The 27,258-nt window shown below is 43.2% G+C and overlaps 3 protein-coding genes across 4 annotated transcripts in view; 2 read left to right on the forward strand and 1 right to left on the reverse strand.

Moving 5' to 3' along the window:
• The first annotated feature begins 4,452 nt into the window (after positions 1-4,452).
• Positions 4,453-8,482, forward strand: badb (BCL2 associated agonist of cell death b). The gene is made up of 4 exons (XM_038987977.1): positions 4,453-4,647; positions 5,517-5,672; positions 6,127-6,329; positions 6,645-8,482. The coding sequence occupies exons 2-4, from the start codon at positions 5,525-5,527 to the stop codon at positions 6,777-6,779; spliced, it is 486 nt and encodes a 161-aa protein (XP_038843905.1). The 5' UTR covers positions 4,453-4,647; positions 5,517-5,524; the 3' UTR covers positions 6,780-8,482.
• An 897-nt stretch (positions 8,483-9,379) lies between these two features.
• Positions 9,380-16,051, reverse strand: zgc:101765 (uncharacterized protein LOC450036 homolog). Of its 2 annotated transcripts, none has more exons than XM_038987940.1 (5): positions 16,007-16,051; positions 14,376-14,739; positions 13,213-13,468; positions 10,190-10,348; positions 9,380-10,043 (listed from the first exon to the last, which is right to left on the reverse strand). In XM_038987940.1, exons 2-5 carry the CDS (start codon positions 14,711-14,713, stop codon positions 9,864-9,866), a joined length of 933 nt encoding a protein of 310 aa, XP_038843868.1. In that variant the 5' UTR covers positions 14,714-14,739; positions 16,007-16,051; the 3' UTR covers positions 9,380-9,863. The 2 variants fall into 2 exon arrangements, with proteins under 2 accessions (XP_038843868.1, XP_038843867.1); XM_038987939.1 differs by lacking the exon at positions 16,007-16,051 and adding an exon at positions 15,157-15,250 and having other exon boundaries at positions 9,430-10,043.
• Positions 16,052-16,627: 576 nt separating this feature from the next.
• The window catches only part of LOC120043323 (membrane-anchored junction protein), an 18,013-nt gene continuing 7,382 nt past the window's right edge, over positions 16,628-27,258 (forward strand). Inside the window, exons 1-4 of the mRNA XM_038987941.1 lie at positions 16,628-16,673; positions 23,257-23,365; positions 23,503-23,548; positions 23,648-23,723. Coding sequence (XP_038843869.1) covers positions 23,265-23,365; positions 23,503-23,548; positions 23,648-23,723 — 223 coding nt within the window. The 5' untranslated portion in view covers positions 16,628-16,673; positions 23,257-23,264. The remainder of the gene's footprint in view (positions 16,674-23,256; positions 23,366-23,502; positions 23,549-23,647; positions 23,724-27,258) is intronic.

The following is a 27,258-nucleotide window of genomic DNA, read 5'->3' on the forward strand; positions in this document are numbered from 1 at the left end:
CCAGCCACAGACGGAGAGAGAGAGAGAGAGGGAGAGGGAGAGGGAGAGGGAGAGAGAGAGAGAGAACATCAGAGGGCAGGATACTTTCATGTAGTCTGTCATTCTGGTCCATGTTAACAACCCATATTAAAACTCATTCCCCCTGTCTCTCTTTCTGTTTCTCTCTCTCTCTACTTCCCCCCTCACTCTTTCTCTCTATCTCTCAATTCAATTTCAATTCAATTTAAGGGGCTTTATTGGCATGGGAAACATATGTTTACATTGTTGAAGCAAGTGAAGTAGATAATAAACAAAAGTGAAATAAACAATAACAAATTAACAGTAAACATTACACTCACAGAAGTTCCAAAAGAATAAAAGACATTTCAAATGTCATATTATGTATATATACAGTGTTGTAACGATGTGCAAATAGATCAAGTACAAAAGGGAAAATAATTAACATAAATATAGGTTGTGTTTGTTCTCTACTGGTTGCCATTTTCTTGTGGCAACAGGTCACAAATCTTGCTGCTGTGATGGCACACTGTGGTATTTCACCCAATAGATATGGGAGTTTATCAAAATTGTATGTGTTTTCAAATTCTTTGTGTGGTCATTAATATGGTCATACATTTGGCAGGAGGTTAGGAAGTGCAGCTCAGTTTCCACCTCCTTTTGTGGGCGGTGTGCACATAGCCTGTCTTCTCTTGAGAGCCAGGTCTGCCTACGGCGACCTTTCTCAATAGCAAGGCTATGCTCACTGAGTCTGTACATAGTCAAAGATTTCCTTAATTTTTGGTCAGTCACAGTTTTTTTACCTATATTTAACTAGGCAAGTCAGTTAAGAACAAATTCTTATTTACAATGATGGCCTACACCGGCCATACCCGGACGACGCTGGGCCAATTGTGCGCCACCCTATGTGACTCCCAATCACGGCCGGTTGTGATACAGCCTGGATTCAAACCAGGGTGTCTGTAGTGACGCCTCAAACATTGAGATGCAGTGTCTTAGACCGCTGTACCACTGTGTACTCTCTGTTTAGGGTCAAATGACATTCTAGTTTGCTGTGTTTTTTTGTAAATTCTTTCCAATGTGTCAAGTAATTATCTTTTTGTTTTCTCATGATTTGGTTGGGTTTAATCTCTCTCTCTGTCTTTCTCACACACTCAACTTTGAACTAACAGGTCTTCATCCTGAGAGATTATGATTACCTAATCCTCTATGATATTCCACATTAATCATAACAGTTTTTACATATTTTTGTAATCTTATGCTAAAGTGAGTGGTTATAAACAAAATAGAATACAATTTAAGGGGTAGAATATGCCCTTAGCCTTAGGTACAGATTTAGGATCAGCTTACTCTTCCCAAACCTTGACCAATAAACATTGGGGAGGGAGGTCTCAAAACAGACCTTGGATCAGTGTGTAGAAAGCCAGTTCATTCTCCAGCTATAACAGAGCAGCGCTGTTGCCCCTTGATACTAAAGATCAGTGTTTCCTGTCTTGCTCCGCCACCTGCTGGTCATTCTATTCAACTACATCCTCTAAAATAATTACTTCTGGCCTATTGAGGTATTGCAGGGTTCTCTCAATAGGCCTCTTCCCTACCTTCCTCCCTTCTCCCACACGTCTCCTCTACTGCAGCCCCCTGAATCACTTCTCCCTGGCCTTTTCTCAATTGCATACTCTGCACGTCCTCTCTCCTCGCCTCCTTCTCAAAACCCATTGGAAGAGGAGGTCAGGGAAGGGACCTCTGGCTTTCTCATCCAACGGGTTTTGAGAAGGAGGCGAGGAGAGAGTACGCGAGGAGTACGCAATTGAGATTCTCCCCCGTCTGCCTCAGTGTCCCTACCTGTCGATCAGTGTGAACGCCTATACACAGGTGAAATGACAGACTACAGGCTTTAGTGTGGCTGTTGGGGCTTCTTCTCTCTATGTCACAGCAGTATGACACCTAGGGTAATGGTAGTGCCTAAATAGGGCGTTGGGTCACCACGAGGCGCCAGAACAGCTTCAATGAGCCTTGGCAAGGATTCTACAAGTGTCTGGAACTTTCTTGGAGGGATGCGACATCATTCTTCCATGAGAAATTCGGGCACCGCTCCAGAATCTACCGTAAGTGTTAAATTGGGTTGAGACCTGGTGACTGAGACAGCCATTGCATATCAAGAAACATCAGCAAGTTGAGCAGTCTTTGTCACTGAAGCTCCTGGCAAATGAGCCTCAACAACCACCCCTCTTTCAAAGACCCTGAGATCTCTTCTTCTAGCCATGGTGGCCAAAATAATGAGCAACTGGACATTTTTATACATTTCTTTCCCCCATTTTTTAGATATCTCACCTTTATTTAACCAGGTTGGCCAGTTGAGAACACGTTCTCATTTACAACTGCGACCTGACCAAGATAAAGCAAAGCAGTGCAACACAAACAACTAATCAGAGTTACACATGGAATAAACAAACGTACAGTCAATAACACAATAGAAAAAAAGTCTATATACAGTGTGTGCAAATGGCGTGAGGAGGTAAGGCAATAAATAGGCCATAGTAGCGAAGTAATTACAATTTAGCAAATTAACACTGGAGTGATAGATGTGCAGATGATGATGTGCAAGTAGAAATTCTGGTGTGCAAAAGAGCAAAAAAGTAAATAAAAACAATATGGGGATGAGGTAGGTAGACTGGATGGGCTATTTACAGATGGACTATGTACAGCTGCAGCGATCGGTTAGCTGCTCAGATAGCTGATGCTTATAGTTAGTGTGGGAGATATAAGTCTCCAACTTCAGAGATTTTTGCAATTCGTTCCAGTCATTGGCAGCAGAGAACTGGAAGGAAAAGCGGCCAAAGGAGATGTTAGCTTTGGGAATGACCAGTGAGATATACCTGCTGGAGTGCGTGCCATGGGTGGGTGTTGTTATAATGACCAGTGAGCTGAGATAAGGAGGAGCTTTACCTAGCAAAGACTTATAGATTACCTAGAGCCAGTGGGTCTGCCGACGAATATGTAGCCAGGGCCAGCCGACGAGAGCATACAGGTCGCAGTGGTGGTTGGTATACGGGGCTTATGGTGACAAAATGGATGGCACTGTGATAGACTGCATCCAGTTTGCTGAGTAGAGTGTTGGAGGGTATTTTGTAAATGACATCGCAGAAGTCGAGGATCGGTAGGATAGTCAGTTAATACTGGACCCTGAGCATGATGGGATGTTCATTTCACACCTGTGTGGAAGCACCTGCTTTCAGTATACTTTGTATCCCTCATTTACTCAAGTGTTGCCTATATTTTGGCAGTTTACCTGTATATATTTATAACAATATGCCATTTAGCAGATGCTTTTATCCAAAGAGACAGTCATGCATGCATAAGTTTTACGTATAGGGGTGTGTCCCCGGGAGAGGAACCCACTATCCTGACGCAGGAGCCATGCTCCAACTGAGCCATACTGTTAATGACGTCATCACTACTGTTAATGACGTCGTCGCTACTGTTAATGACGTCATCGCTACTGTTAATGACGTCGTCGCTACTGTTAATGACGTCATCGCTACTGTTAATGACGTCATCGCTACTGTTAATGACGTCGTCACTACTGTTAATGACGTCGTCACTACTGTTAATGACGTCGTCATTACTGTTAATGACGTCATCATTACTGTTAATGACGTCATCACTACTGTTAATGACGTCATCGCTACTGTTAATGACGTCATCGCTACTGTTAATGACGTCATCACTACTGTAAATGAGAGACAGAGATTGTTTCTGTCATAAGGAAGTTCATTCTCAAAGAAAACAGGAAACAGCTCCAGTCATAGGAAACAGGTCCAGTCAGAGGGAACAGGTCCAGTCATAGGAAACAGGTACAGCCAGAGGAAACAGGTCCAGTCAGAGGAAACAGGTCCAGTCAGAGGAAACTGGTCCAGTCAGAGGGAACAGGTCCAGTCAGAGGATACAGGTCCAGTCAGAGGAAACAGGTCCAGTCAGAGGAAACAGGTCCAGTCATAGGAAACAGGTCCAGTCATAGGAAACAGGTACAGTCAGAGGGAACAGGTCCAGTCATAGGAAACAGGTCCAGTCAGAGGAAACAGGTCCAGTCAGAGGGAACAGGTCCAGTCATAGGAAACAGGTCCAGTCATCCACAAAACGAAGTAACTAAGAAAAAAACCTCAAATAAAGTTTCTAGAGATCCTTCAGATAAGACAAAATGACTAGAAAATGACTAGAAAATGACAATTTGGTGATGCGTGGGTTATACAGCATATAGCATACATCACCAAGGTCCCATACATGCCCTTAGTGGAGGCCACTGGGTTACCTATCTACCGTACTGTATGTATGGGTAGAACATTTCTGTTGCGCTCCTATACCACATATTAGGGGGCAGCCGGCGAGAAAAACAAAACCGGAGCAGAGTCCTAGCTCGCAACAGTGACGTAAGCGGCGAGTCCAGTCCAACCCGCCCCGCGCAGGGCCCGGTCATTGGTGGAGCGCAGGACAGAGAGCGGTGCGGTAGATAGACTGCCGCTACGCTATTGGGGGAGGGAAGACAAACTGGATCTGAACAAAAAAAAAGACCAGATAACAACAATATCAAGTTGGAAATAGAAAGCGCGAGACGCGGCTGCTCGAACATATTTACTCGTTAAAATACTTCGGGTAAGAAAATGTGTTTTATAATCTGTTTTTTTAACGTTTTCAAACCGAGTCGACTGCGCGGTTGGTGGTGTTGCTAAGTTTTCCATTGTCTCCAGAATCGATACAACAATCGCGAAGAGCACCGAAACAATTGTAGCATTTGAGCTAATTTGGGTGTACTTGACTGTAACTACTTGTTAATTTTAATGATATCACATTATACCCCACTTTTCTCCACGGTAAACAACTTTATCGTGCCGGTATATGATAACGTTGATACCTTTGGACCAAGGAGCGGAGAAAGTTGTGTTTGTGTGCTTTATAAGCGAATAAATATTGTTGCAACATCGTGACAGAGTATTCAAACGAGGTTAACGTTGTGTGTCAGTGTTAATCACAATACGGGGTGTAAACATGAATTATATGTTTAGTTACATGATTTGTTATTACTATGCTATTGTTATATAATTAGGCCTAGGTACTACCAATATAGTATTTCTTGTAAGTCTATTCCTGTGTGTGTGTGTGTGATGGTGAATTCAAGGTTAGTTGTTTGTCTTTCATTCATTCCAATGTGTGATTGACTGGGATTTGAACTCAGGGCGCCAGGATGCCAAGACTGAGTTGGCCTCCTGAGCTAAAGCTTGGTACAAAGATTCAGGGTCAAGCACATTTGTGTAATAATGTTGTCTCCCTCACCTCCTTTCCCTCCCTCTCTCTCTCTCTGCCTCTCCTCCTGTCTCTCCCTCTCTCTTTCTCTCTCCTCGTGTCTCTTTCCCCCCTCTCTCGGCCCTCTCTCCATCTCTCGGTCCCTCCATCTCTCGCTCCCCTCTTCCCCTCCATCCTCACTGCTTTCTTGTTTCCCCTCCTCACTCACTTTTCTTCTGTAGATGTCAGCATGGCTCAGATGTTTACTATATCAGACAGTGAGTCAGAGCCCTCAGAGGAGGTAGGAGAAACCGAAAAGGACCAATCGTCTGCCGGAAAGGGGATGACTGGCGGTCCAATAGGCCACGCCCTCACTGTGCCTGAGATGAGACTGGCAGGTAGGACACCCCAGAGGACTCTGGGAAATAGCCACTATTGGTCTTACCAGGGTCGTGTTCATTAGGCCCCAAGCGGAAGAAAACGCACTGAAACAAGGATGGACTAGCTGGATTTTTCCAATAAGAAACGTTCCTTTTCGTTTTCTGTCGCAAAAATGTTTTCCGCAGCGTGCCCTAATGAATACCACCCTGATAGTCAGCCACTTTAGCCGGTCATAATGAACCCCAATAACATCTACCGTCTTGTTGCTATGGCTGTCCTCTGTTTGGCACTCGGCAATAAGGAGATAGATTGGAGTTTTGGCCAATGCGATAGACTAGTGTCCTGTCCAGGGGGTGTACTTGTACATCAAGCTGCCCCACTACAGAATCAGGAGACAGGCTCCTGCCCTATTGGCTGTTCTGGCTCAGACAGACACGGCCACTCTCCCTCTTCTCTCTCTCTCTCCTTTAGGAGAGGGTCGGTTGAGGATGAACTCAGAGTCCCAGGCCCATGAGATCCAGGGTAGGGGGCCAGGGGTGGAAGGCGTGCCCACAGACGGAGCATCTTTCCGGGGTCGCTCCCAGTCGGCCCCCCCTGCCCTCTGGGCGGCCAAGAGATACGGGCGGCAGCTCCGACGCATGAGTGACGAGTTTGATACGTGGCTGGATAAAGGGGTAAGACATGGGTCTGTGGGAGAGAGGAGGGGGTGAGACGAGGCTGTGAAAGTGGGGCTGTGGGGGAGGAGAGGTGAGACATGGGGCTGTGGGAGAGGGGGGGAAGGACGGGTGGGGAAGGGAGGTGAGACATGGGGCTGTGGAAGGGGGGAGGAGAGATTGTGGGAGGATAGAGGGGAGATGAGATGCTTCAATCTTGTACCAAAAACACTTCAATAAAAAATAAAACTTAAATAGGCCCCAAAATAAACTGTTTTCCTTTCTTTCTCTCCCTCTATTGCATAACCCCTGACCCTTAACCCCTGACCTCTATAGGAGATGAGGCGGGTGAAGAGTGCGGGAGCAGCCAAACAGATGACCAAGTCCCCCAGCTGGTGGGCCTACCTGTTCAGTCATAAGGAGACAGAGACAGAACATACCCCTACCATCCCACCACGATCATCTGAGTAGAGAGGGGGGTGGAGGGAGAAAGGGGAGAGAGGATTGGAAGGAGACAGAACCCATCCGTAATCGTACCGCTATTGAACCACGGTCATCAGAGTACAGAGAACGGGATGTTTCCCATGCCAATAAAGCCCCTTGAATTGAGAGAGAAAAAGAGGGGGACAGAAGATGGATTGAGAAAGGGAGAGATGGGCCTACCTGTTCTCAGCTGCTACTGAAACATGATCAGAAAAGTATAGAGAGGGATGGAGGGAGAGGAAGGAGAGAGGGATGGAGGGAGAGGAAGGAGAGAGAGGGATGGAGGGAGAGGAAGGGGAGGGAGAGGAAGGAGAGAGAGGGATGGAGGGAGAGGAAGATGTGGAGAGGTAGGAGACAGTAACAAAGTAGAGGGTGGAGAGGTAGAAGGAGAGAATAAAAGGGGATGAGACCTTACCCAAACAAGAACAACTAGTTTGCCAGCAAGAAATTGATTTTCCAACTTCACTCTAGTGAAAGCATCCACCCAAGGCCCAAACGGGCCCTTAGTTAATCATTTTTGACTGTTTCTCCCATTAACACTATGCAACACAGAGAGAGTCCAGACAACATGCACTGAGACAGAACAAAACGGCGGTCGGGTTCTCTCATAAACTCTTCTCCACCTCAATTAATCTCTCCTTGTTTCCTCGTATCCTATTTCCTCCTCAACCGTACTGGTCCCTCCCTTCCCTCTGACCTTCTTTTCCAATGCATTTTTAGAAGGACATGAGGAGCGGTGGTGTAAGGAATCAAGGAAAGATGGATTGAGAATGAGTGTTACTGTGGTTGTATCCCAAATGGCACCCTATTCCCCACAGGCCCTGGTCAAAAGTAGTTGCACTATATAGGGAATAGGGTGCCATAGGCCCTGGTCAAAAGTAGTGCGGTAAATAGGGAACAGGGTGCCATTTGGGACGTAGTCCGTGTGGTAGTTAGCAACCACAACCGCCGCCATCTTAGAGTGATTGCTGCACTCCGACAACTAATCCCATTTCAAAATAAATGTCTCAAATATGAGGAACCATCTTGTTTAAATGACAATCTTTGATAACAGTGCTAATGATATGTTTTGTATTAAGAACTGCAGGGGAACATTTTATCAGACAATAGAATTGAATGAACTAAGATGTAGACTTTCAGAGCAAAACCAATGAGAATTTAAAGACTTGGGTCTTTAAAAACTGTAAATACTGTTAATATTTCAATGAATGAAACAAAAAATGGACAATAACATGTAAACTGCTGAACAACAAAATGTGATTTTTTTAATTAATGATACTATGTGTATGTCACAAATAGCACCCTATTCCCTATACAGTGCACTACTTCTGACCAGGGCCTATATAGGGAATAGGGTGCCATTTGAGACGAATCCCCTCTCTGTAAGCCTGTATCTTTTTTTTTTTTTTTTTACTTAGAGGTGCTACTGCAAGGTCTTCCGTTGCAGCCCAAATCAACCCCTACACTTCCAGGCGGTCCCAATTCGTTCCCTACCCCCTCGATGTTAGGGGCTGGATAGGTATAAGCGGTGCAATGGTTGACCTTTCAAAAATTCCACACCTGTAAACATTGAATGGTTAGAGCTCTGGCTCCCGAGTGGTACAGCGGTCTACGGCACTGCATCTCAGTGCTAGAGGCGTCACTACAGACACCCCGGTTTGATTCCAGGCTGTATCACAACCGGCCGTGATTGGGAGTCCCATAGGGTGGCGCACAGTTGGCCGGGGGTAGGCCGTCATTGTAAATAAGAATTTGTTCTTAACTGACTTGCCTAGTTAAATAAAGGTTAGTGTTTTTAAAAAATGTTTTATTCAGATCAGTCTGTCTTTATAGTGCACTACTCCTGATTAGGGGGTAGGGGTTGATTTGGGATTCCATCAGTAGCTTCAATGATCTGCCTTTCTGTACAAGTCCAGGCCTTTCTCTGTGACTGGGCCATGGCTGCCAGCACTACTACCTACCTACCGCCTTAGGCACCGGGCTCAGTCACACTGCAGAAAAGCACAAACACACCGGGTATGTCCCGCATCACAACGTTGGCAAAACTATACTCTCTGGAACAGTATGTAGAGGAATCCTTATCAACAGATAGCTTGTCACACACTACTGGTGCCTGCAGCACACGGGCTGTGTTCTAGTTCACAACGTTGCTAAACTAATCTCTGTAGTTGTGTATATAGAGTGTTTATCAACAACAAAACGTTGGTCGGTAAATCTGTGCAACATCTGTTCTTTCACCATTTCACAGACCTTTCCTTACAACGTTTTTTTTTATTCTGCCTTTTAAACCTGTATTCGTTTTAAACCGTTTTTTAACCTGGTTTGCGCAACGTTTTGTGGTGTTGAACGTACCCTGTTAAAACCGGACTGGGCTCTAGTCTAGATAGAATTGTGCAACGGGAAGCTTGCCTTGCGGTCTTCTCTGGGTTTGCGTCTCAAAGGGCACCCTATTCCTGCACTCTATAGGGAATAGGGTTCCATTTGGGACACAATCTCTGGTATTACTTGAAACTTGATGTGTATGGGGGGAATCTTGAATACTTTTGCTTTGCTTTCTTTTTCTACAAAATTACTTTTGTAAATGTATTTTCTTTTTGTGACCACTTGGTGTACTATGGGCATAAGTAAACAAATAAACAAATAATTTTTACTAATCATTTACTTAGTGCTAGGTCTTTTTCATTTTTTTTTTATTGTGCATGTTATTAAAATGTATATACACACACTGACTTATTAAATAAAATCGTCACTTGATACGAGGACAATATTTACAGTGAAACGATCAAATGAATACAGATTTTAATCATTTGTAACAAATATCACATGAAAAATAATAGCATTGATCTTGGTATCATAATCTTCCTCAGAGGTCTTTGTGTGTCCCATAAAGAAATCAACTCTTAGTTCAAGAATCTCAGTGGGAAACTCAAGTTCTGTTGATACGTTACTTTGATATCTTCATAACAATCCAGCCAGTGAGTGAGTATGTACCTTCAGGCTAACGTCAAGGAATTCAAACCAGCAGTCTTTGGGCTACAGGCCCCATCTCATCCACTGGGTTATCCTTCTACCTCAGGCTACCTGTGAAGGGTCCCAACAGTATTTCTGTCCACAGTCCATCCCCCCCAGCCTCTCCATATCTTCAGCAGTCAGCTCAAAGTCAAACACACGGCCGTTCTCTGCTACCCTGGTGGGGTGAGATGACTTGGGTAGGACGGGGACTCCCTGCTGTACCGCCCACCTGAGCAGAACCTGCCACACACGATGAAAGAAGAAGCCAGGGGAAGATGGGGAATAAAACATAGGGAGACAAGAAGGAGAAGAGAAGGAATTAAATGACTTAATTAGGGTGTATTGCCACTTCCGGAACACTCCACCCACTCTGACAGACACAGTACCTGTGCAGTGGTCAGGCCATATCCCTGTGCAATCTGGACCACTAAAGGGTCCTGGAGGAGAGAGCCAGTCCCCAGGGAGGAGTAGGCCTGGAAACAGACACCTTTCTCCCCACACAGATGCCTCATCTCCCCCTGGGACAGACGGGGATGGAACTCTACCTGGACGGAGAGATTATTCAATAAGATTTCAGATTTATAATACCAAATGGTCATTTATCCAAAGTGAAATTGACATTTTGGTCATTTAGCAGACACTCTCATCCAGAGTGACTTACAGTCAGTCAGTGCATTCAACTAAGGTAGGTAAGAAAACCACAAATCGCTGTCATAGCAAGTAAAACTTTCCTCAAGAAAGCAGCTATCAGATAAATACGTGCCAGTAAGAAAATAAAGTGTTAGAGCCAGAAGAACAAGTACAACAGTAAGCTGTGAATACTTATAGTTTAAAATCAGGACAAGTACAACAGTAAGCTGTGAATACTTATAGTTTAAAAGCAGGACAAGTACAACAGTAAGCTGTGAATACTTATAGTTTAAAATCAGGACAAGTACAACAGTAAGCTGTGAATACTTATAGTTTAAAAGCAGGACAAGTACAACAGTAAGCTGTGAATACATATAGTTTAAAAGCAGGACAAGTACAACAGTAAGCTGTGAATACATATAGTTTAAAAGCAGGACAAGTACAACAGTAAGCTGTGAATACTTATAGTTTAAAAGCAGGACAAGTACAACAGTAAGCTGTGAATACTTATAGTTTAAAAGCAGGACAAGTACAACAGTAAGCTGTGAATACTTATAGTTTAAAAGCAGGACAAGTACAACAGTAAGCTGTGAATACTTATAGTTTAAAAGCAGGACAAGTACAACAGTAAGCTGTGAATACATATAGTTTAAAATCAGGACAAGTACAACAGTAAGCTGTGAATACTTATAGTTTAAAATCAGGACAGGTACAACAGTAAGCTGTGAATACTTATAGTTTAAAAGCAGGACAAGTACAACAGTAAGCTGTGAATACTTATAGCTTATAGTTGATATCAGGACAAGTCTCATGTCTGACCTGTAATACGGCATGGTGTTAGTTTGTTTTTGTTTACCTGTAGTACGACGCGGTTTGTTTTTGTTTACCTGTAATACGGCACGGTGTTAGTTTGTTTTTGTTTACCTGTAGTACGACGCGGTTTGTTTTTGTTTACCTGTAGTACGGCGCGGTGTTAGTTTGTTTTTGTTTACCTGTAATACGGCACGGTGTTAGTTTGTTTTTGTTTACCTGTAGTACCGCAGGGTATTAGTTTGTTTTTGTTTACCTGTAGTACGGCAGGGTATTAGTTTGTTTTTGTTTACCTGTAGTACGGCGCGGTGTTAGTTTGTTTTTGTTTACCTGTAATACGGCACGGTGTTAGTTTGTTTTTGTTTACCTGTAGTACCGCAGGGTATTAGTTTGTTTTTGTTTACCTGTAATACGATGCGGTGTTTGTTTTTGTTTACCTGTAGTACGGCAGGGTATTAGTTTGTTTTTGTTTACCTGTAGTACGGCAGGGTATTAGTTTGTTTTTGTTTACCTGTAGTACGGCAGGGTATTAGTTTGTTTTTGTTTACCTGTAGTACGGCAGGGTATTAGTTTGTTTTTGTTTACCTGTAGTACGGCAGGGTATTAGTTTGTTTTTGTTTACCTGTAGTACGGCAGGGTATTAGTTTGTTTTTGTTTACCTGTAGTACGGCAGGGTATTAGTTTGTTTTTGTTTACCTGTAGTACGGCAGGGTATTAGTTTGTTTTTGTTTACCTGTAGTACGGCAGGGTATTAGTTTGTTTTTGTTTACCTGTAGTACGGCAGGGTATTAGTTTGTTTTTGTTTACCTGTAGTACGGCAGGGTATTAGTTTGTTTTTGTTTACCTGTCGTACCGCAGGGTATTAGTTTGTTTTTGTTTACCTGTCGTACGGCAGGGTATTAGTTTTTTTTGTTTACCTGTAGTACGGCAGGGTATTAGTTTGTTTTTGTTTACCTGTAGTACGGTGTTGGTTTGTTTTTGTTTACCTGTCGTACCGCAGGGTATTAGTTTGTTTTTGTTTACCTGTAGTACGACGCGGTTTGTTTTTGTTTACCTGTAATACGGCACGGTGTTAGTTTGTTTTTGTTTACCTGTAGTACGACGCGGTTTGTTTTTGTTTACCTGTAGTACGGCGCGGTGTTAGTTTGTTTTTGTTTACCTGTAATACGGCACGGTGTTAGTTTGTTTTTGTTTACCTGTAGTACCGCAGGGTATTAGTTTGTTTTTGTTTACCTGTAGTACGGCAGGGTATTAGTTTGTTTTTGTTTACCTGTAGTACGGCGCGGTGTTAGTTTGTTTTTGTTTACCTGTAATACGGCACGGTGTTAGTTTGTTTTTGTTTACCTGTAGTACCGCAGGGTATTAGTTTGTTTTTGTTTACCTGTAGTACGGCAGGGTATTAGTTTGTTTTTGTTTACCTGTAGTACAGCAGGTGTTAGTTTGTTTTTGTTTACCTGTAGTACGATGCGGTGTTTGTTTGTTTTTGTTTACCTGTAGTACCGCAGGGTATTAGTTTGTTTTTGTTTACCTGTAGTACCGCAGGGTATTAGTTTGTTTTTGTTTACCTGTAGTACGGCAGGGTATTAGTTTGTTTTTGTTTACCTGTAGTACGGCAGGGTATTAGTTTGTTTTTGTTTACCTGTAGTACGGCAGGGTATTAGTTTGTTTTTGTTTACCTGTAGTACCGCAGGGTATTAGTTTGTTTTTGTTTACCTGTAGTACCGCAGGGTATTAGTTTGTTTTTGTTTACCTGTAGTACGGCAGGGTATTAGTTTGTTTTTGTTTACCTGTAGTACGGCAGGGTATTAGTTTGTTTTTGTTTACCTGTAGTACGGCAGGGTATTAGTTTGTTTTTGTTTACCTGTAGTACCGCATGGTATTAGTTTGTTTTTGTTTACCTGTAGTACGGCAGGGTATTCGTTTTTTTGTTTACCTGTAGTACAGCAGGTGTTAGTTTGTTTTTGTTTACCTGTATTACGGCGGGGGTGACACAACACCCCTCCAGTAGCTCCTTCATATGTCCTGGGGTGTAGTTGGACACCCCTATGGCCCTCAGCTTCCCCTGGCCCTGGGCGTGGAGCTCCTCTAACACTGCCCAGCTCTGAGCTCTATTCTCTGGGTTCCTCTTGTCTCCCACCCCCAGCCCCTGGGTCCCTGGCCAGTGGATCAAGTATAGATCTATATAGTCTAGATCCAGCAGTTCTAGACTCCTCAGAGCTCCTTCCCTGTGGAACAGAGTTTGAAATGTAAACAATATGACTGGTTAGAGTCATATTTGTACATACCTGGTCAGCATTTTGGGCACTGGCCAGCCGGGCTAGTAGACCACAATTTCTACAGGCCCAGATGACATTCTACTAGCCAAAGGTCCTAAGCCATACTAGGGCTGGGCGGTATACCGTATTTTACTATATACACCGGTATTTATGGACAGACCGGTTTGGGTTTTTACTTCACCTTCTATAACGTTATTTGAATGCTTGGTTTATTAAATGTGATGTGTCGTGTGTAACTTCAACTTCTATAGTTTCGAAATGGACGTTACACTCTCGGCTCTCACTCCATGCCACTTTCCACACAGTCCTAGCCCCACTCCATGCCACTTTCCACACAGTCCTAGCCCCACTCCATGTCACTTTCCACACAGTCCTAGCCCCACTCCATGCCACTTTCCACACAGTCCTAGCCCCACTCCATGTCACTCAAGGAGGGCGTTTGTTGTTCCTCGACCACAAGACACTCGTGTTCAGTCTGCATGGGCAATGCAGCACATGCAACAATGTTGATGACAACGATTCTGTTTTAACTTTCATTCTTAATATAAATCCACAAGCGTTCTATAACTACACTATTAGTTTGTGTTTCTTACATCTGCAAACAGCTAATTTGTCTTTCCTTAGCAAGTTTTGGCTAAATCGTGTTAGCCGCTAAATCGTGTTGCCCCCCACTATTCATAAAGAATAACTTTTACTATTCAAAAACAGAAAATACAGCAAACAATTAGAAAAATACAGTGATATGACATTTGGGCCATATCGCCCAGCCCTAGGCTATACCATGCGACATTTGAGAAGCCAACATTTTGGGCTATTTTGGCACATTTTCTACTAGCTTTAATTTACATCCCTGTACCTGGCTCTGGAGCCCTGGTCCTTGGGGCCCAGCTTGCTGGTGATGAAGACGTCCGCTCGGGAGAGGCCGTGTTTGGGTAGGAGGAGTCGCAGTGCTCGACCCAGGTCAGCCTCGTTCCGGTAGACAGAGGCCGTGTCAAAAGAGCGGTAGCCGGTGGAGAGCGCGGCGTCGACGGCCTGGAGGATATCATCAGGGCCGCGGAGCCGGTAGGTACCCAGCCCCAGGAGAGGCATCCTGGCCCCGGTGTTGAGCAGAACAGATGGGGTGGGGGAGGAGTGGATGGGAGGAATGGAGAGGGTGGGGGCGGAGGGAGAGGGCTGAAGATCAGACTCAGACATCTAGGGGTCTTGAAGGTACCTGGACACTGGGGGAAAGAGGGAGAGAAAAGAGAGGGAGAAATGAGAGAAGAATAACAAAATGGAGGGGGGTAGGGAGGACTGTGTCAGCCGGTATCCGGGGGCTAGAAGGCACTTGACTGGTGGGTGGGTTGGCTGAAACATAACCAGAACGGTGACTATTGCCATGCTAATTACTTGGAAAACAGCACAATCAAGTATCAAAACAATGGCAGAGTATCTTCTCAAGGCTACATATCATAGATTGTGTGTTGCATATTTACACTAATTATCACAGTTCAAAAGTTCGGATACTTCCATGGCTAGCTAACGTTAGCGATGAATGACAATAACACAACAAGCAATTTCTACCTCGATTTAGTACGGCATGCATATGAAGAATATACACTATTTTAACTGACATACGAGTAATTGTAAATACCTACTTAATAGATTTGTTGATAAAATAGTACAAACATGTTTGTAAAGTGTGTGTTGCAGCGAAACCTTTCAACGTGAATCACGCATGTGAAACTTCCTGTTCGCCGTCACCATAGAGACACTAGCGAGGAAAACGCTGACTGGATGAAGCGTTGGCCAATCAGAGAGGAGAAAGATGCTTGGAGGCGGGAACATGTCCCTCACTGCAACGCGAGCCTGAGCGAGCAGATCGTGTGACCGGTTTCGTTGCTGGGACTGGCTTGGTTTTGAAAATTGTGGGTGCCCTGAATCGGTGAATTACGGTATGCTTGTGTTTACGGTGTAGTTAACAGGTTTTATGTTTCAGTTGTGAAGAGTTTGTCAGCTTCACAACAGACACAGTTAGTTAATAATTAACCTTACTAGATTAGCTAGCTAGTAGGAGAGGTAGCCTTTGTGTGAGTGACTATATAAGTAACGTTAGCTAGCTAACAATAGCAACGTCATATTTGTGAAAACGTTGGTGGTGTTTAGCTAGCTAACAGTAGCAATCTAACGTTAACTAATTTAAACGACATTTCTCGTATGAATTCATCCATTCAATGAATAATTTTCTCAGTTCGTACAAAAGTCATCTAATCTGATTTGTCCTGCTAGTAGTGAACAGTGGACCTACCCCTTGATCATGACTCACTTCCATTACATAACAGCAGAGGTTCCCAAACTTTTTTGTCCCACGACCCCATTTTTATATGTGAAAATTATCGTGACAACAACAATGTAATTAACAGCCAATGTTATTTTTTTTTATTTGGGGCTATGGCAGTCAATTGAAAAACCATTCTAACAGTATTTCTGATTGTCTTCTCAACTCACCATCACACAATAATGGCTGGAACGGCACAAATGGAATGGCATCAAACACATGGGAAACAGAAGGACAACCATCTCTGCAGCACTCCACCAATCAGGCCTTTATGGTAGAGTGGCCAGACGGAAGCCACTCCTCAGTAAAAGGCACATGACAGCCCACTTGGAGTTTGTCAAAAGGCACCTAAAGGACTCAGACCATTAGAAACAAGATTCTCTGGTCTGATGAAACCAAGATTGAACTCTTTGGCCTGAATGCCAAGCATCACGTCTGGAGGAAGCCTGGCACCATCCTTACGGTGAAACATGGTGGTGGCAGCATCATGCTGTGGGGATGTTTTTCAGTGGCAGGGACTAGGAGACTTGTCAGGATCGAGGGAAAGATGAATGGAGCAAAGTACACAGAGATCATTAATGAAAACCTGCTCCAGAGCGCTCAGGACCTCAGACTGGGGCGAAGGTTCACCTTCCAACAGGACAATGACACTAAGCACAAAGCCAAGACAATGCAGGAGTGGCTTTGGGACAATTCTCAATGTCCTTGAGTGGCTCAGCCAGAACCCAATCATCTCTGGAGAGACCTGAAAATAGCTGTGCAGCTACGCTCCCCATCCAACCTGACAGAGCTTGAGAGGATCTGCAGAAAATAATGATAGAAACTCCCTAAATACAGGTGTGCCAAGCTTGCAGCATCATACCATAGAAGACTCAAGGTTGTAATCACTGCCAATGGTGCTTCAACAAAGTACTGAGTAAAGGGTCTGAATACTTATGTAAATGTGATATTACATTTGCACAACATTTAAAAAAAAAACTGTTTTTGCTTTGTCATTATTGGGTATTGTGGCTGTAACTAACAAAATGTGAAAAAAGTCAAGGGGTCTGAATACTTTTCGAGTGCACTGTATATACAGTAACAGTCAAAAGTTTGGACACACCTACTCATTCAAGGGTTTTTCTGTATTTTTACTATTTTCTACATTGTAGAATAATAGTGAAGACATCAAAACTATGAAATAACACATATGGAATCATGTAGTAACCAAAAAAGTGTTAAACAAATCAAAATATATTTTATATTTGAGATTCTTCAAAGTAGCCACCCTTTGCCTTGATGACAGCTTTGCACACTCTTGGCATTCTCTCAACCAGCTTCATGAGGTAGTCACCTGGAAGGCATTTCAATTAACAGGTGTGCCTTGATAAAAGTTAATTTGTGGCATTTCTTTCCTTAACACTCTTGCCTGCATCTAGCTGATATAGTGTGTAATCATTAGTCCAAACAGTTGCAAACGAGAGTTTCTATTGGACAAATTCAGGTATGTTTATCCCTGTTTCGTTCCGTTTGCTTCTGTTTTAAGAAACTTTTCAACAGAATCGGCAGAATTAATACACCTCTGATCATACATCAACACAGTTCACTTTCATAGCATCCACATACAAACAGCATGATCACTTGCCCATTGTATATTCTTTCTCGCATCTACGCGCTCTCTTCCTCTCACCTTTTCCCTCCGTTTGTGGACAAATCAGCTGTCTGTGGCCAGACAAAAAAAACTTTCCAAGGCAAACCTTTATATCATAACGACTAATCGCTACACACAGCCTACATCGTTGTCACCATATTAGCTAATGTCATAGTCAATATAGCTACTAAAACAAACATGTTAGTAAAGCCGCAACCGAGTGTTACAGCGGTCTAAGGCACTGCATCTCAGTGCAAGAGGCGCGTCACTACAGTCCCTCATTCGAATCCAGGCTGTATCACATCCGGCCGTGATTGGGAGTTCCATAGGGCGGAGCACAATTGGCCCAGCGTCGTCCGAGTTTGACCGGAGTAGGCCGTCATTGTAAATAAGAATACTGACTTGCCTAGTTAAATAAAGGTAAAACCTGCTACCATCATGCAGTACAGTGGTGCTACCCAACACATCAGCTGTCTGTGACCAAGCCAAACCTTAATATCATTACCGCTACACACAGCCTTCATCGTTGTCACCATATTATAACGTCAGAGTCAACATAGCTAATAGACCTAACACGTTAGTAAACCTGCTACCGTCATGCAATATCGTGTACAGTCAGCAAGCAGTTTAGCAGTTACACCGGTGGGCCCCGGGGGCAATAAATTAATAAAACCAAAAGCTTACCTTGACTTGGAAGAGTTCCTGTATTGGATAGCCATAGCCAGCTAGCTAACAACCCTCTCTGTTTGAGCCGGGTGTTTGAGTAGTCTAAACTAGCTAGCTGAATTAGCTGAAAGTACATTTTAAAAATACAATGAAATATAGCTAGCGCTCTCTCTCGCTCTTGCTTCTCCTTCATTTTAAGAGAACCATGAAGAAGAGAACCATGGTGTATCCGGAGAACCATAAGAGAACCATGAACCTCCTAGGTTTTATATTGAAGTCAATGTACCCAGAGGAGGACAGAAGCTAGCTGTCCTCCAGCTACACCATGGTGCTACCCTACAGAGTGCTGTTGAGACTACTGTAGACCTTTGCAAAATAGTGTGTTTTAATCAATTATTTGGCGATGTAAATTTATATTTAGTATAGTTTTATCTAAAAAGGATAACTTTTTAAATGTTTCACTATTTTTATTAAATTGACTGAGGAAGATGGTCCTCCCCTTCTGCCTCTGCGGAGCCTCCACTGTTCAAGACAACTGAGAACTCAGAAAAATTATAATTTGGATGACAGTTCAAAACGATCTTTCCCAGTTGGAGTATTTTTTTTTTTGAGTTCCCAGTTCTTTTAAACACGGTATAATGCTCAGAGAGAGACGGCAGGCTATTCCCTTTTGAGTCAGGAACTAAAACTTCTCCATAGTGACCCATGAATGCGTTGTCTGCATCATTCGGTCACACGACAGCTCGATCAGCTGTTCGATTTCACTTACCAGCATGTCAACTGAGCCGGGAATCACAGTCAAATAGATTGGGAAGAAGGTGCCAAAGTGCTCTTCCAAGCATTGGAGGTGAGCAGTCATCACTCGTGTGGGACACTTACTGATGCTGTTTTCTGTTAGAAACATGCACAGCCGAGGGAAGGGGGCATGGTTCAAAAGACTCCCTAATAAGAATTCTTTCCTCTGAATCCACTGATTGGATCAAATCAAACTTTATTTGCCACATGCGCCGAGTACAACAAGTGTAGACTTTACCGTGAAATGCTTACTTACAAGCCCTTAACAACAGTGCAAGAAAATATTTACCAAGTAGGCTAAAATAAAAAGTAACACAATAAGAATAACAATAACGAGGCTATATACAGGGGGCACCGGTACCGAGTCAATGTGCAGGGGTACAGGCTAGTTGAGGTAATCTGTACATGTAGGTTGGGGTGAAGTGACTATGCATTGGTAACAAACAAACAGCGAGTAGCAGCAGTGTACAAAAGGGAGGGGGGGGGGGGTCAATGTAAATTGTCCGGTGACAATTTTTATGAATTGTTCAGCAGTCTAATGGCTTGGGGGTAGAAGCTGTTGAGGAGCCTTTTGGTCCTAGACTTTGCACTCCGGTACCGCTTGCCGTGCGGTAGCAGAGAAAACAGTCTATAACTTGGGTGACTGGAGTCTCTGACAATTTTATGGGCTTTCCTCTGACACTGCCTATTATATAGGTCCTGGATGGCAGCAAGCTTGGCCCCAGTGATGTACTGGGTCATACGCACTACCCTCTGTAGCGCCTTACGGTCAGATGCCGAGCAGTTGCCATACCAGGCGGTGATGCAACCGGCCACGAGGCTCTCGATGGTGCAGCTGTAGAACCTTTTGAGGATCTGGAGAGCCATGACAAATCTTTTCAGTCTCCTGAGGGGGAATAGGTTTTGTCGTGCACTCTTCACGACGGTCTTGGTATGTTTGGACCATGATAGTTCGTTGGTGATGTGGACATCAAGGAACTTGAAACTCTCGACCTGCTCCACTACAGCACCGCCGATGTGAATGGGGGCCTGTTCGGCCTGCCTTTTCATGTAGTCCACAATCAGCTCCTTTGTCTTGCTCACATTGAGGGAGAGGTTGTTGTCCTGGCACCACACTGCCAGTTCTCTGACCTCCTCCCTATAAGCCGTCCAGTTGCAGAGGGAGGTGTTTAGTCTCAGAGTCCTTAGCTTAGTGATGAGCTTTGAGGTCACTATGGTGTTGAACGCTGAGCTGAACAGCATTCTCACATAGGTGTTCCTTTTGTCCAGGTGAGAAAGGTCGGTGTGGAGTGTGATTGAGATTGCGTCATCTGTGGATCTGTTGGGGCGGTATGCGAATTGGAGTGGGTCTAGGGTGTCCGGGGGAATGCTGTTAATTTGAGCCATGACCAGCCTTTCAAAGCACTTCATCGCTACTGACGTGAATGCCACGGGGCGGTAATCATTTACGCAGGTTACCTTCGCTTCCTTGGGCACAGGGACTATGGTGGTCTGCTTGAAACATGTAGGTATTACAGACTCGGTCAGGTAGAGGTTGAAAATGTCAGTCAGTGAAGACACTTGACAGTTGGTCCGCGGCTTGTTGTTGGCACAGCGGCTTTGTGAATGTTGACCTGTTTAAAGGTTTTGTTCACATCGGCTACCGAGAGCGTTATCACACAGTCATCCAGAACAGCTGGTGCTCTCATATGCATGCTTCAGTGTTGCTTGCCTCGAAGCGAGCATAAAAGGCATTTAGCTCGTCTGGTAGGCTTGTGTCACTGGGCAGCACACGTCTGGGTTTCCCTTTTGTAGTCCGTAATAGTTTTCAAGCCCTGCCACATCCGGCGAGCGTCAGAGCCGGTGTAGTACGATTCAATCTTAATCCTGTATTGGCACTTTGCTTGTTTGCACGTGACATGCTGGTAAAAATTTGGTCAAACTGATTTTAGTTTGCCTGCATTAAAGTCCCCTGCCACTAGGAGCGCCGCCTCTGTATGAGCATTTTCCTGTTTGCTTGTGGCCTTACAGAGTTGGTTGAGAGCGGTCTTAGTGCCAGCTTCGCTTTGTGGTGGTAAATAGACAGCTCCGAATAATACAGATGAGAACTCTCTTGGTAGATAATGTGGTCTGCAGCTTATCATTCGGTACTCTACTTTAGGCGAGCAATACCTCGAGACTTCTTTAACATTAGACATCTTGCACCAGCTGTTATTGACAAAAAGACACACACCCCCATCCCTCGTCTTACCAGAGGTAGCATCTCTGTTCTGCCGGTACATGGAAAATCCCTCCAGCTCTATATTGTCCGTTTCTTCGTTCAGCCACGTCTCGGTGAAACATAAGATATTACAGTTTTTAATGTCCCGTTGGTAGGATAATCTTAATAGTAGGTCATCAATGTTATTTTCTAACGATTGCACGTTAGCAAGAAGAATGGATGGCATTGGGAGTTTACTCGCTCGCTTCCGGATTCTCAGAGGGATCTCCGATCTGCGTCCCCTTTTCCGGCGTCTTTTCTTCACGCAATAGGTATGCATTTGGGTGTGTTCCAGTGAAAGCAGGATATCCTTCTCGTTGGACTCGTTAAAGGAAAAAGTTGCTTCCAGTCCGCGGTGAGTAATTGCTTTTCTGATGTCCAGGAGTTCTTTTCGGTCATAAGAGAAGGTAGCAGCAACATTATGTACAAAATAAGTTACGCAAAAAAAATTACATAATTGCACAATTGGTTGGGAGAATGTAAAATGTCAGCCATGTTCTTCGGCGCCATCTTTGTCACAATGTTTTTGTATTTCTCCTGCATGCTTGGGTTCAGTTCGTTCACTTTCCCAAATATGTCTGTTACATAGGCAAGGAGACATTTTATTTTCATTACACAGAAAGTAAACCAAGTCTGTTTTCTTACATCTATTGTGAATGACAACAGTTCCTCTCTCAATGCGAAAACATCTTTCCAACACTCCCCCTCACTAACCACCAAGCTTCACTAAACACCAAGCTTCACTAAACACCAAGCTTCACAAACCACCAAGCTTCACTAACCACCAAGCTTCACTAACCACCAAGCTTCACTAACCACCAAGCTTCACTAACCACCAAGCCTCCGTGTGAAATAGAGAAATTGTCATGCTCTGATCCCGTTTCTCCACATAGTTTTGTGAACAGGTGTGCGAGCAGTGGATGAGGTTTGATGTAGTTTACAATGGAAGTTACCTGCTGCAGTATATCTCTTTGAGTTCTGTGTCCAGCTCTTTTGCCACCAGTTGCTCTCAGTGTATCCATTCTAGCTCAGTGGGTGTATCATACAATGTGTCCATATGGCAGAGGGAGACACATTCATAACTAGAGTGCAGAGGCCTGCCTGCCGTCCCACCATAGATGAAGCCCCATCTGTGCAAAAGCCCACCATTCGATCCCATGGAATCTGTTTTTTTGTCAATATAGCCCGACATGTATAGCGAACAGAAGTCACTGCATGGTCATCTCGGCCCTCCAAATGGACGTTAGCTGTGAGAGCATCAGCTGGGGAGTTTTTGGGTCCAACAGTCAGAGTTTCGTCTTGATTACTAGCAATAGCATAAATTCTTAGTGTAACAGTGTTATCTGACAACGGTATTAATGTGAGTTTCTGTGCCTCTGCCTCCCCACCATATTAATTGCTGCCGGTAATATTAAAGTCTCTGTAATAGTGTGTGGTTTCATGGTGATCCTAGCCGTTCACTGTGGGAATGATTCAAGTGCAACGGTCAAGTGCTGCCTTTTACCATGATATTAGGGCGCTGTCTGGTTGAATTACATCCTTTTTAGATTTGAATAGTTTTTAATTTAGAATTTTAAGATGAACCACATTACAATGATTATTGAGATACAAACATGATATTATAATATACATTTGTTTATTTTTTGTGTGTATATTTATTTTTTTCTTTTGGATTTTGGAAATTCTCCCATGACCCTATTTTTCATGTCAGGGACCCCTAGTTTGGGAACTGCTGCATTACACATAACAATCATTGGAAAGAAGGCGTCTTCTGTAAAGGTGGAGTTGCTAAGGTCACTGTCGCTTGGTGTGAACAGTGACATGCGTTGCTTGCGGTACTGTTTTGGAAGCATAAGGACCTCCATCTTTCACATCAGCGATTTAAATATATTGATAGACACCATGATCAGATTAGAGTTAGTGTTCCCACACGGCCATATCTCCATGTTACAGCGCTTGTTTACGGGAAAACACACGAGCCAGTCGTGGGACGAAGGTAATGACATAGAACTGTTGAGAGAAGGCAGCGGTGGACCATGGCTTTCCAGTACCCTATCACGTTCATACATTCATTTGTCTTTTTTTCTCAGTGTGGACCATGCCTATACAATCCTTCTCCTTTCCTTTGCCTGAGACAAGGTTCTTCCAGGCTGGACAACATGTCTACAAGTTCAAGATCAGGGGAGGCAATAACTGCAGGTGTGTGTGTGTGTGTGTGTGTGTGTGTGTGTGTGTGTGTGTGTGTGTGTGTGTGTGTGTGTGTGTGTGTGTGTGTGTGTGTGTGTGTGTGTGTGTGTGTGACACCAGGCTGATTAGTGAACATTATATTTCCACAGTGAAGTGAAGGTGATGGGAGAAGAGTTTGTCAATCGGGAGTTGGAGGTAGGACACTGTGTCATCCTTCCATTCTTTCATCCATCCATCCATCCATGAATGAATGAATACATGAATGAATTGATCCGTGTTTCTGTCTCCGTGTAGAATGCCATCAGAGCGGTGCTAGCCAACCTGGACCTTCTCCAGCCGTTCACTACCACACACTTCACCGTCTACCCTTGTATCCTTCCTTGTCTTGACACCAGTGTTTCCCCCTACATTCATTTAGCAGTTTACCCAGTTTTTGGGGATTGTAAATCATTTTCCGTGTAAACTTAAATGACTAAAACAAGATACAAACTATGTAGAAAAGATAATGGACCTATCTATATATTTTAAAAGAAAATCTTCTTTGAGAAATTATTAATCACCTAAATAAAAAATAGACAGTCAGGGAGAATCTAAAATTTAAAAATGCCATGGAGCCTTATTTTGTTATAGTGTTTGAGTCACTCAGATAGCATAAGAACATAGCCTAAACCATGGCAAAATGTGCAGAATTGCAGGGAATTAACGTTAAAACTGCATTTTCTCTCAGCCCAATGGCAAATGTGTACAATTGTAGAATATTAGCTTTAAAACTGCATTTTCTCTCAGCCCCATGGCAAAATGTGTACAATTGCAGGACAATTTGCTTTAAAAATGCAACATTTTGTCTCTGCAGCCAAGAGGAGGGCCTCTAAAATGTTCTGTGCCCCCGGACCCCCCTAGCAAAAGGACACCAAACCCCCCACGCAAATATTGCCAACACTGCTGAAAACCGAGCGGGAAACACTGCACACACACTGGACTGTCTCCTCACACAGTACTCTAAAAGAGCAACAGGCTGTTCCTTTAGTTTAAAGTCCACGATTTATTTACCTTAGTTTGCGTTTTGTAATCGATTCAGAAGTTATATGCAAACTTTGTGTTACCCTAGGCAATGCCAAGTTATCTTAATGATTTAATAAACAAGTTGGCGTTACCCTGGGAAAATCCAAGTTCAATCCAATCTCAGTAAATACTTGGTGAATACCAGGTGGCTGTCAGTGGTTGTTGTTGTAGTAGTAGTTGTTACAGTAGTAGTTGTAGTTGTATTTGTTGTTGTTGTAGTAGTAGTTGTTACAGTAGTTGTTGTTAGTTAGTTGTTACAGTAGTTGTTGTAGTTGTATTTGTTGTTGTTGTAGTAGTAGTTGTTGTTGTAGTTGTATTTGTTGTAGTTGTTGTTGTTGTAGTCGTTGTTGTTGTAGTAGTTGTAGATGTTGTAGTTGTAGTTGTTGTAGTTGTTGTTGTTGTAGTAGTTGTTGTAGTAGTTGTTGTTGTTGTAGTAGTTGTTGTTGTTATAGTAGTTGTAGTAGTTGTTGTTGTAGTTGTTGTTGTTGTTGTAGTAGTAGTTGTTGTTGTTGTTATAGTTGTTGTAGTTGTTGTTGTTGTTGTTGTAGTCGTAGTAGTAGTTGTTGTAGTAGTTGTTGTTGTTGTTGTAGTTGTTGCTGTTGTTGTAGTTGTAGTCATTGTTGTTGTAGTAGTTGTTGTTGTTGTTATAGTAGTTGTAGTCATTGTTGTTGTTGTAGTTGTTGTTGTTGTAGTAGTTGTTGTTGTTGTTGTTGTAGTAGTTGTTGTTGTAGTAGTTGTTGTAGTAGTTGTTGTTGTTGTTGTTGTAGTAGTTGTTGTTGTAGTAGTTGTTGTTGTTGTTGTAGTAGTTGTTGTTGTAGTAGTTGTTGTTGTTGTTGTTATTATAGTTGTTGTAGTAGTTGTTGTTGTAGTAGTTGTTGTAGTAGTTGTTGTTATAGTAGTTGTTGTAGTTGTTGTTGTTGTTGTAGTCGTTGTAGTAGTAGTTGTTGCTGTTGTTGTTATTGTAGTAGTTGTTGTTGTTATAGTAGTTGTAGTCATTGTTGTTGTAGTAGTTGTTGTAGTTCTTGTTGTTGTAGTAGTTGTTGTAGTAGTTATAGTAGTTGTTGTTGTTGTTGTTGTTGTTGTAGTTGTTGCTGTTGTTGTTATTGTAGTAGTTGTTGTTGTTATAGTAGTTGTAGTTCTTGTTGTTGTAGTAGTTGTTGTAGTCGTTGTTGTTGTAGTTGTTGTTGTTGTAGTAGTTGTTGTTGTAGTTGTTGTTGTTGTAGTAGTAGTTGTTGTTGTAGTAGTTGTTGTTGTTGTTATAGTAGTTGTAGTCATTGTTGTTGTTGTAGTTGTTGTTGTTGTAGTAGTTGTTGTAGTAGTTGTTGTTGTTGTAGTAGTTGTTGTTGTTGTTGTAGTAGTTGTTGTAGTAGTTGTTGTTGTTGTATTTGTTGTAGTAGTTGTTGTTGTTGTTGTTATTATAGTTGTTGTTGTAGTAGTTGTTGTTGTTGTATTTGTTGTAGTAGTTGTTGTAGTAGTTGTTGTTGTTGTTGTAGTCATTGTTGTAGTTATAGTTGTTGTTGTTGTAGTAGTTGTTGTAGTAGTTGTTGTTGTTGTTGTTGTTGTAGTAGTTGTTGTTGTTGTTGTTGTTATAGTAGTTGTAGTCATTGTTGTTGTAGTTGTTGTTGTTGTAGTAGTTGTTGTAGTTGTTGTTGTTGTAGTAGTTGTTGTAGTAGTTGTAGTCATTGTTGTTGTAGTTGTTGTTGTTGTAGTAGTTGTTGTTGTTGTTGTTGTTATAGTAGTTGTAGTCATTGTTGTTGTAGTTGTTGTTGTTGTAGTAGTTGTTGTTGTTGTAGTAGTTGTAGTCATTGTTGTTGTAGTTGTTGTTGTTGTAGTAGTTGTTGTAGTTGTTGTTGTTGTAGTAGTTGTTGTTGTAGTTGTTGTTGTAGTTGTTGTTGTTATAGTAGTTGTAGTCATTGTTGTTGTAGTAGTTGTGTGTGTAGTAACATCCTCTCACTGTCAACTGCATTTTCAGCAAACTTAACATGTGTAAATATTTGTATGAACATAACAAGATTCAACAACTGAGACATAAACTGAACAAGTGTCACAGACATGTGACTAACAGAAATTGAATAATGTGTCCCTGAACAAAGGGGGGGGTCAAAATCAAAAGTAACAGTCAGTATCTGGTGTGGCCACCAGCTGCATTAAGTACTGCAGTGCATCTTCTCCTCATGGACTGCACCAGATTCGCCAGTTCTTGCTGCTCTTCCACCAAGGCACCTGCAAGTTCCCGGACATTTCTGGGGGGAATGGCCCTAGCCCTCACCCTCCGATCCAACAGGTCCCAGACGTGCTCAATGGGATTGAGATCCGGGCTATTCGCTGGCCATGGCAGAACACTGACATTTCTGTCTTGCAGGAAATCACTCACAGAACGAGCAGTATGGCTGGTGGCATTGTCATGCTGGAGGGTCATGTCAGGATGAGCCTGCAGGAAGGGTACCACATGAGGGAGGAGGATGTCTTCCCTGTAACGCACAGCGTTGAGATTGCCTGCAATGACAACAAGCTCAGTCCGATGATGCTGTGACACACCACCCCAGACGATGACGGACCCTCCACCTCCAAATCGATCCCGCTCCAGAATACAGGCCTCGGTGTAACGCTCATTCCTTTGACGATAAACGCGAATCCGACCATCACCCCTGGTGAGACAAAACCGCGACTCGTCAGTGAAGAGCACTTTTTGCCAGTCCTGTCTGGTCCAGCGACGGTGGGTTTGTGTTCATAGGCGACATTGTTGCCAGTGATGTCTGGTAAGGACCTGCCTTACAACAGGCCTACAAGCCCTCAGTCCAACCTCTCTCAGCCTATTGCGGACAGTCTGAGCACTGATGGAG

The sequence above is a fragment of the Salvelinus namaycush genome, unplaced genomic scaffold (assembly GCF_016432855.1).
Source record: "Salvelinus namaycush isolate Seneca unplaced genomic scaffold, SaNama_1.0 Scaffold9, whole genome shotgun sequence".
Lineage (NCBI taxonomy): Eukaryota > Metazoa > Chordata > Actinopteri > Salmoniformes > Salmonidae > Salvelinus > Salvelinus namaycush.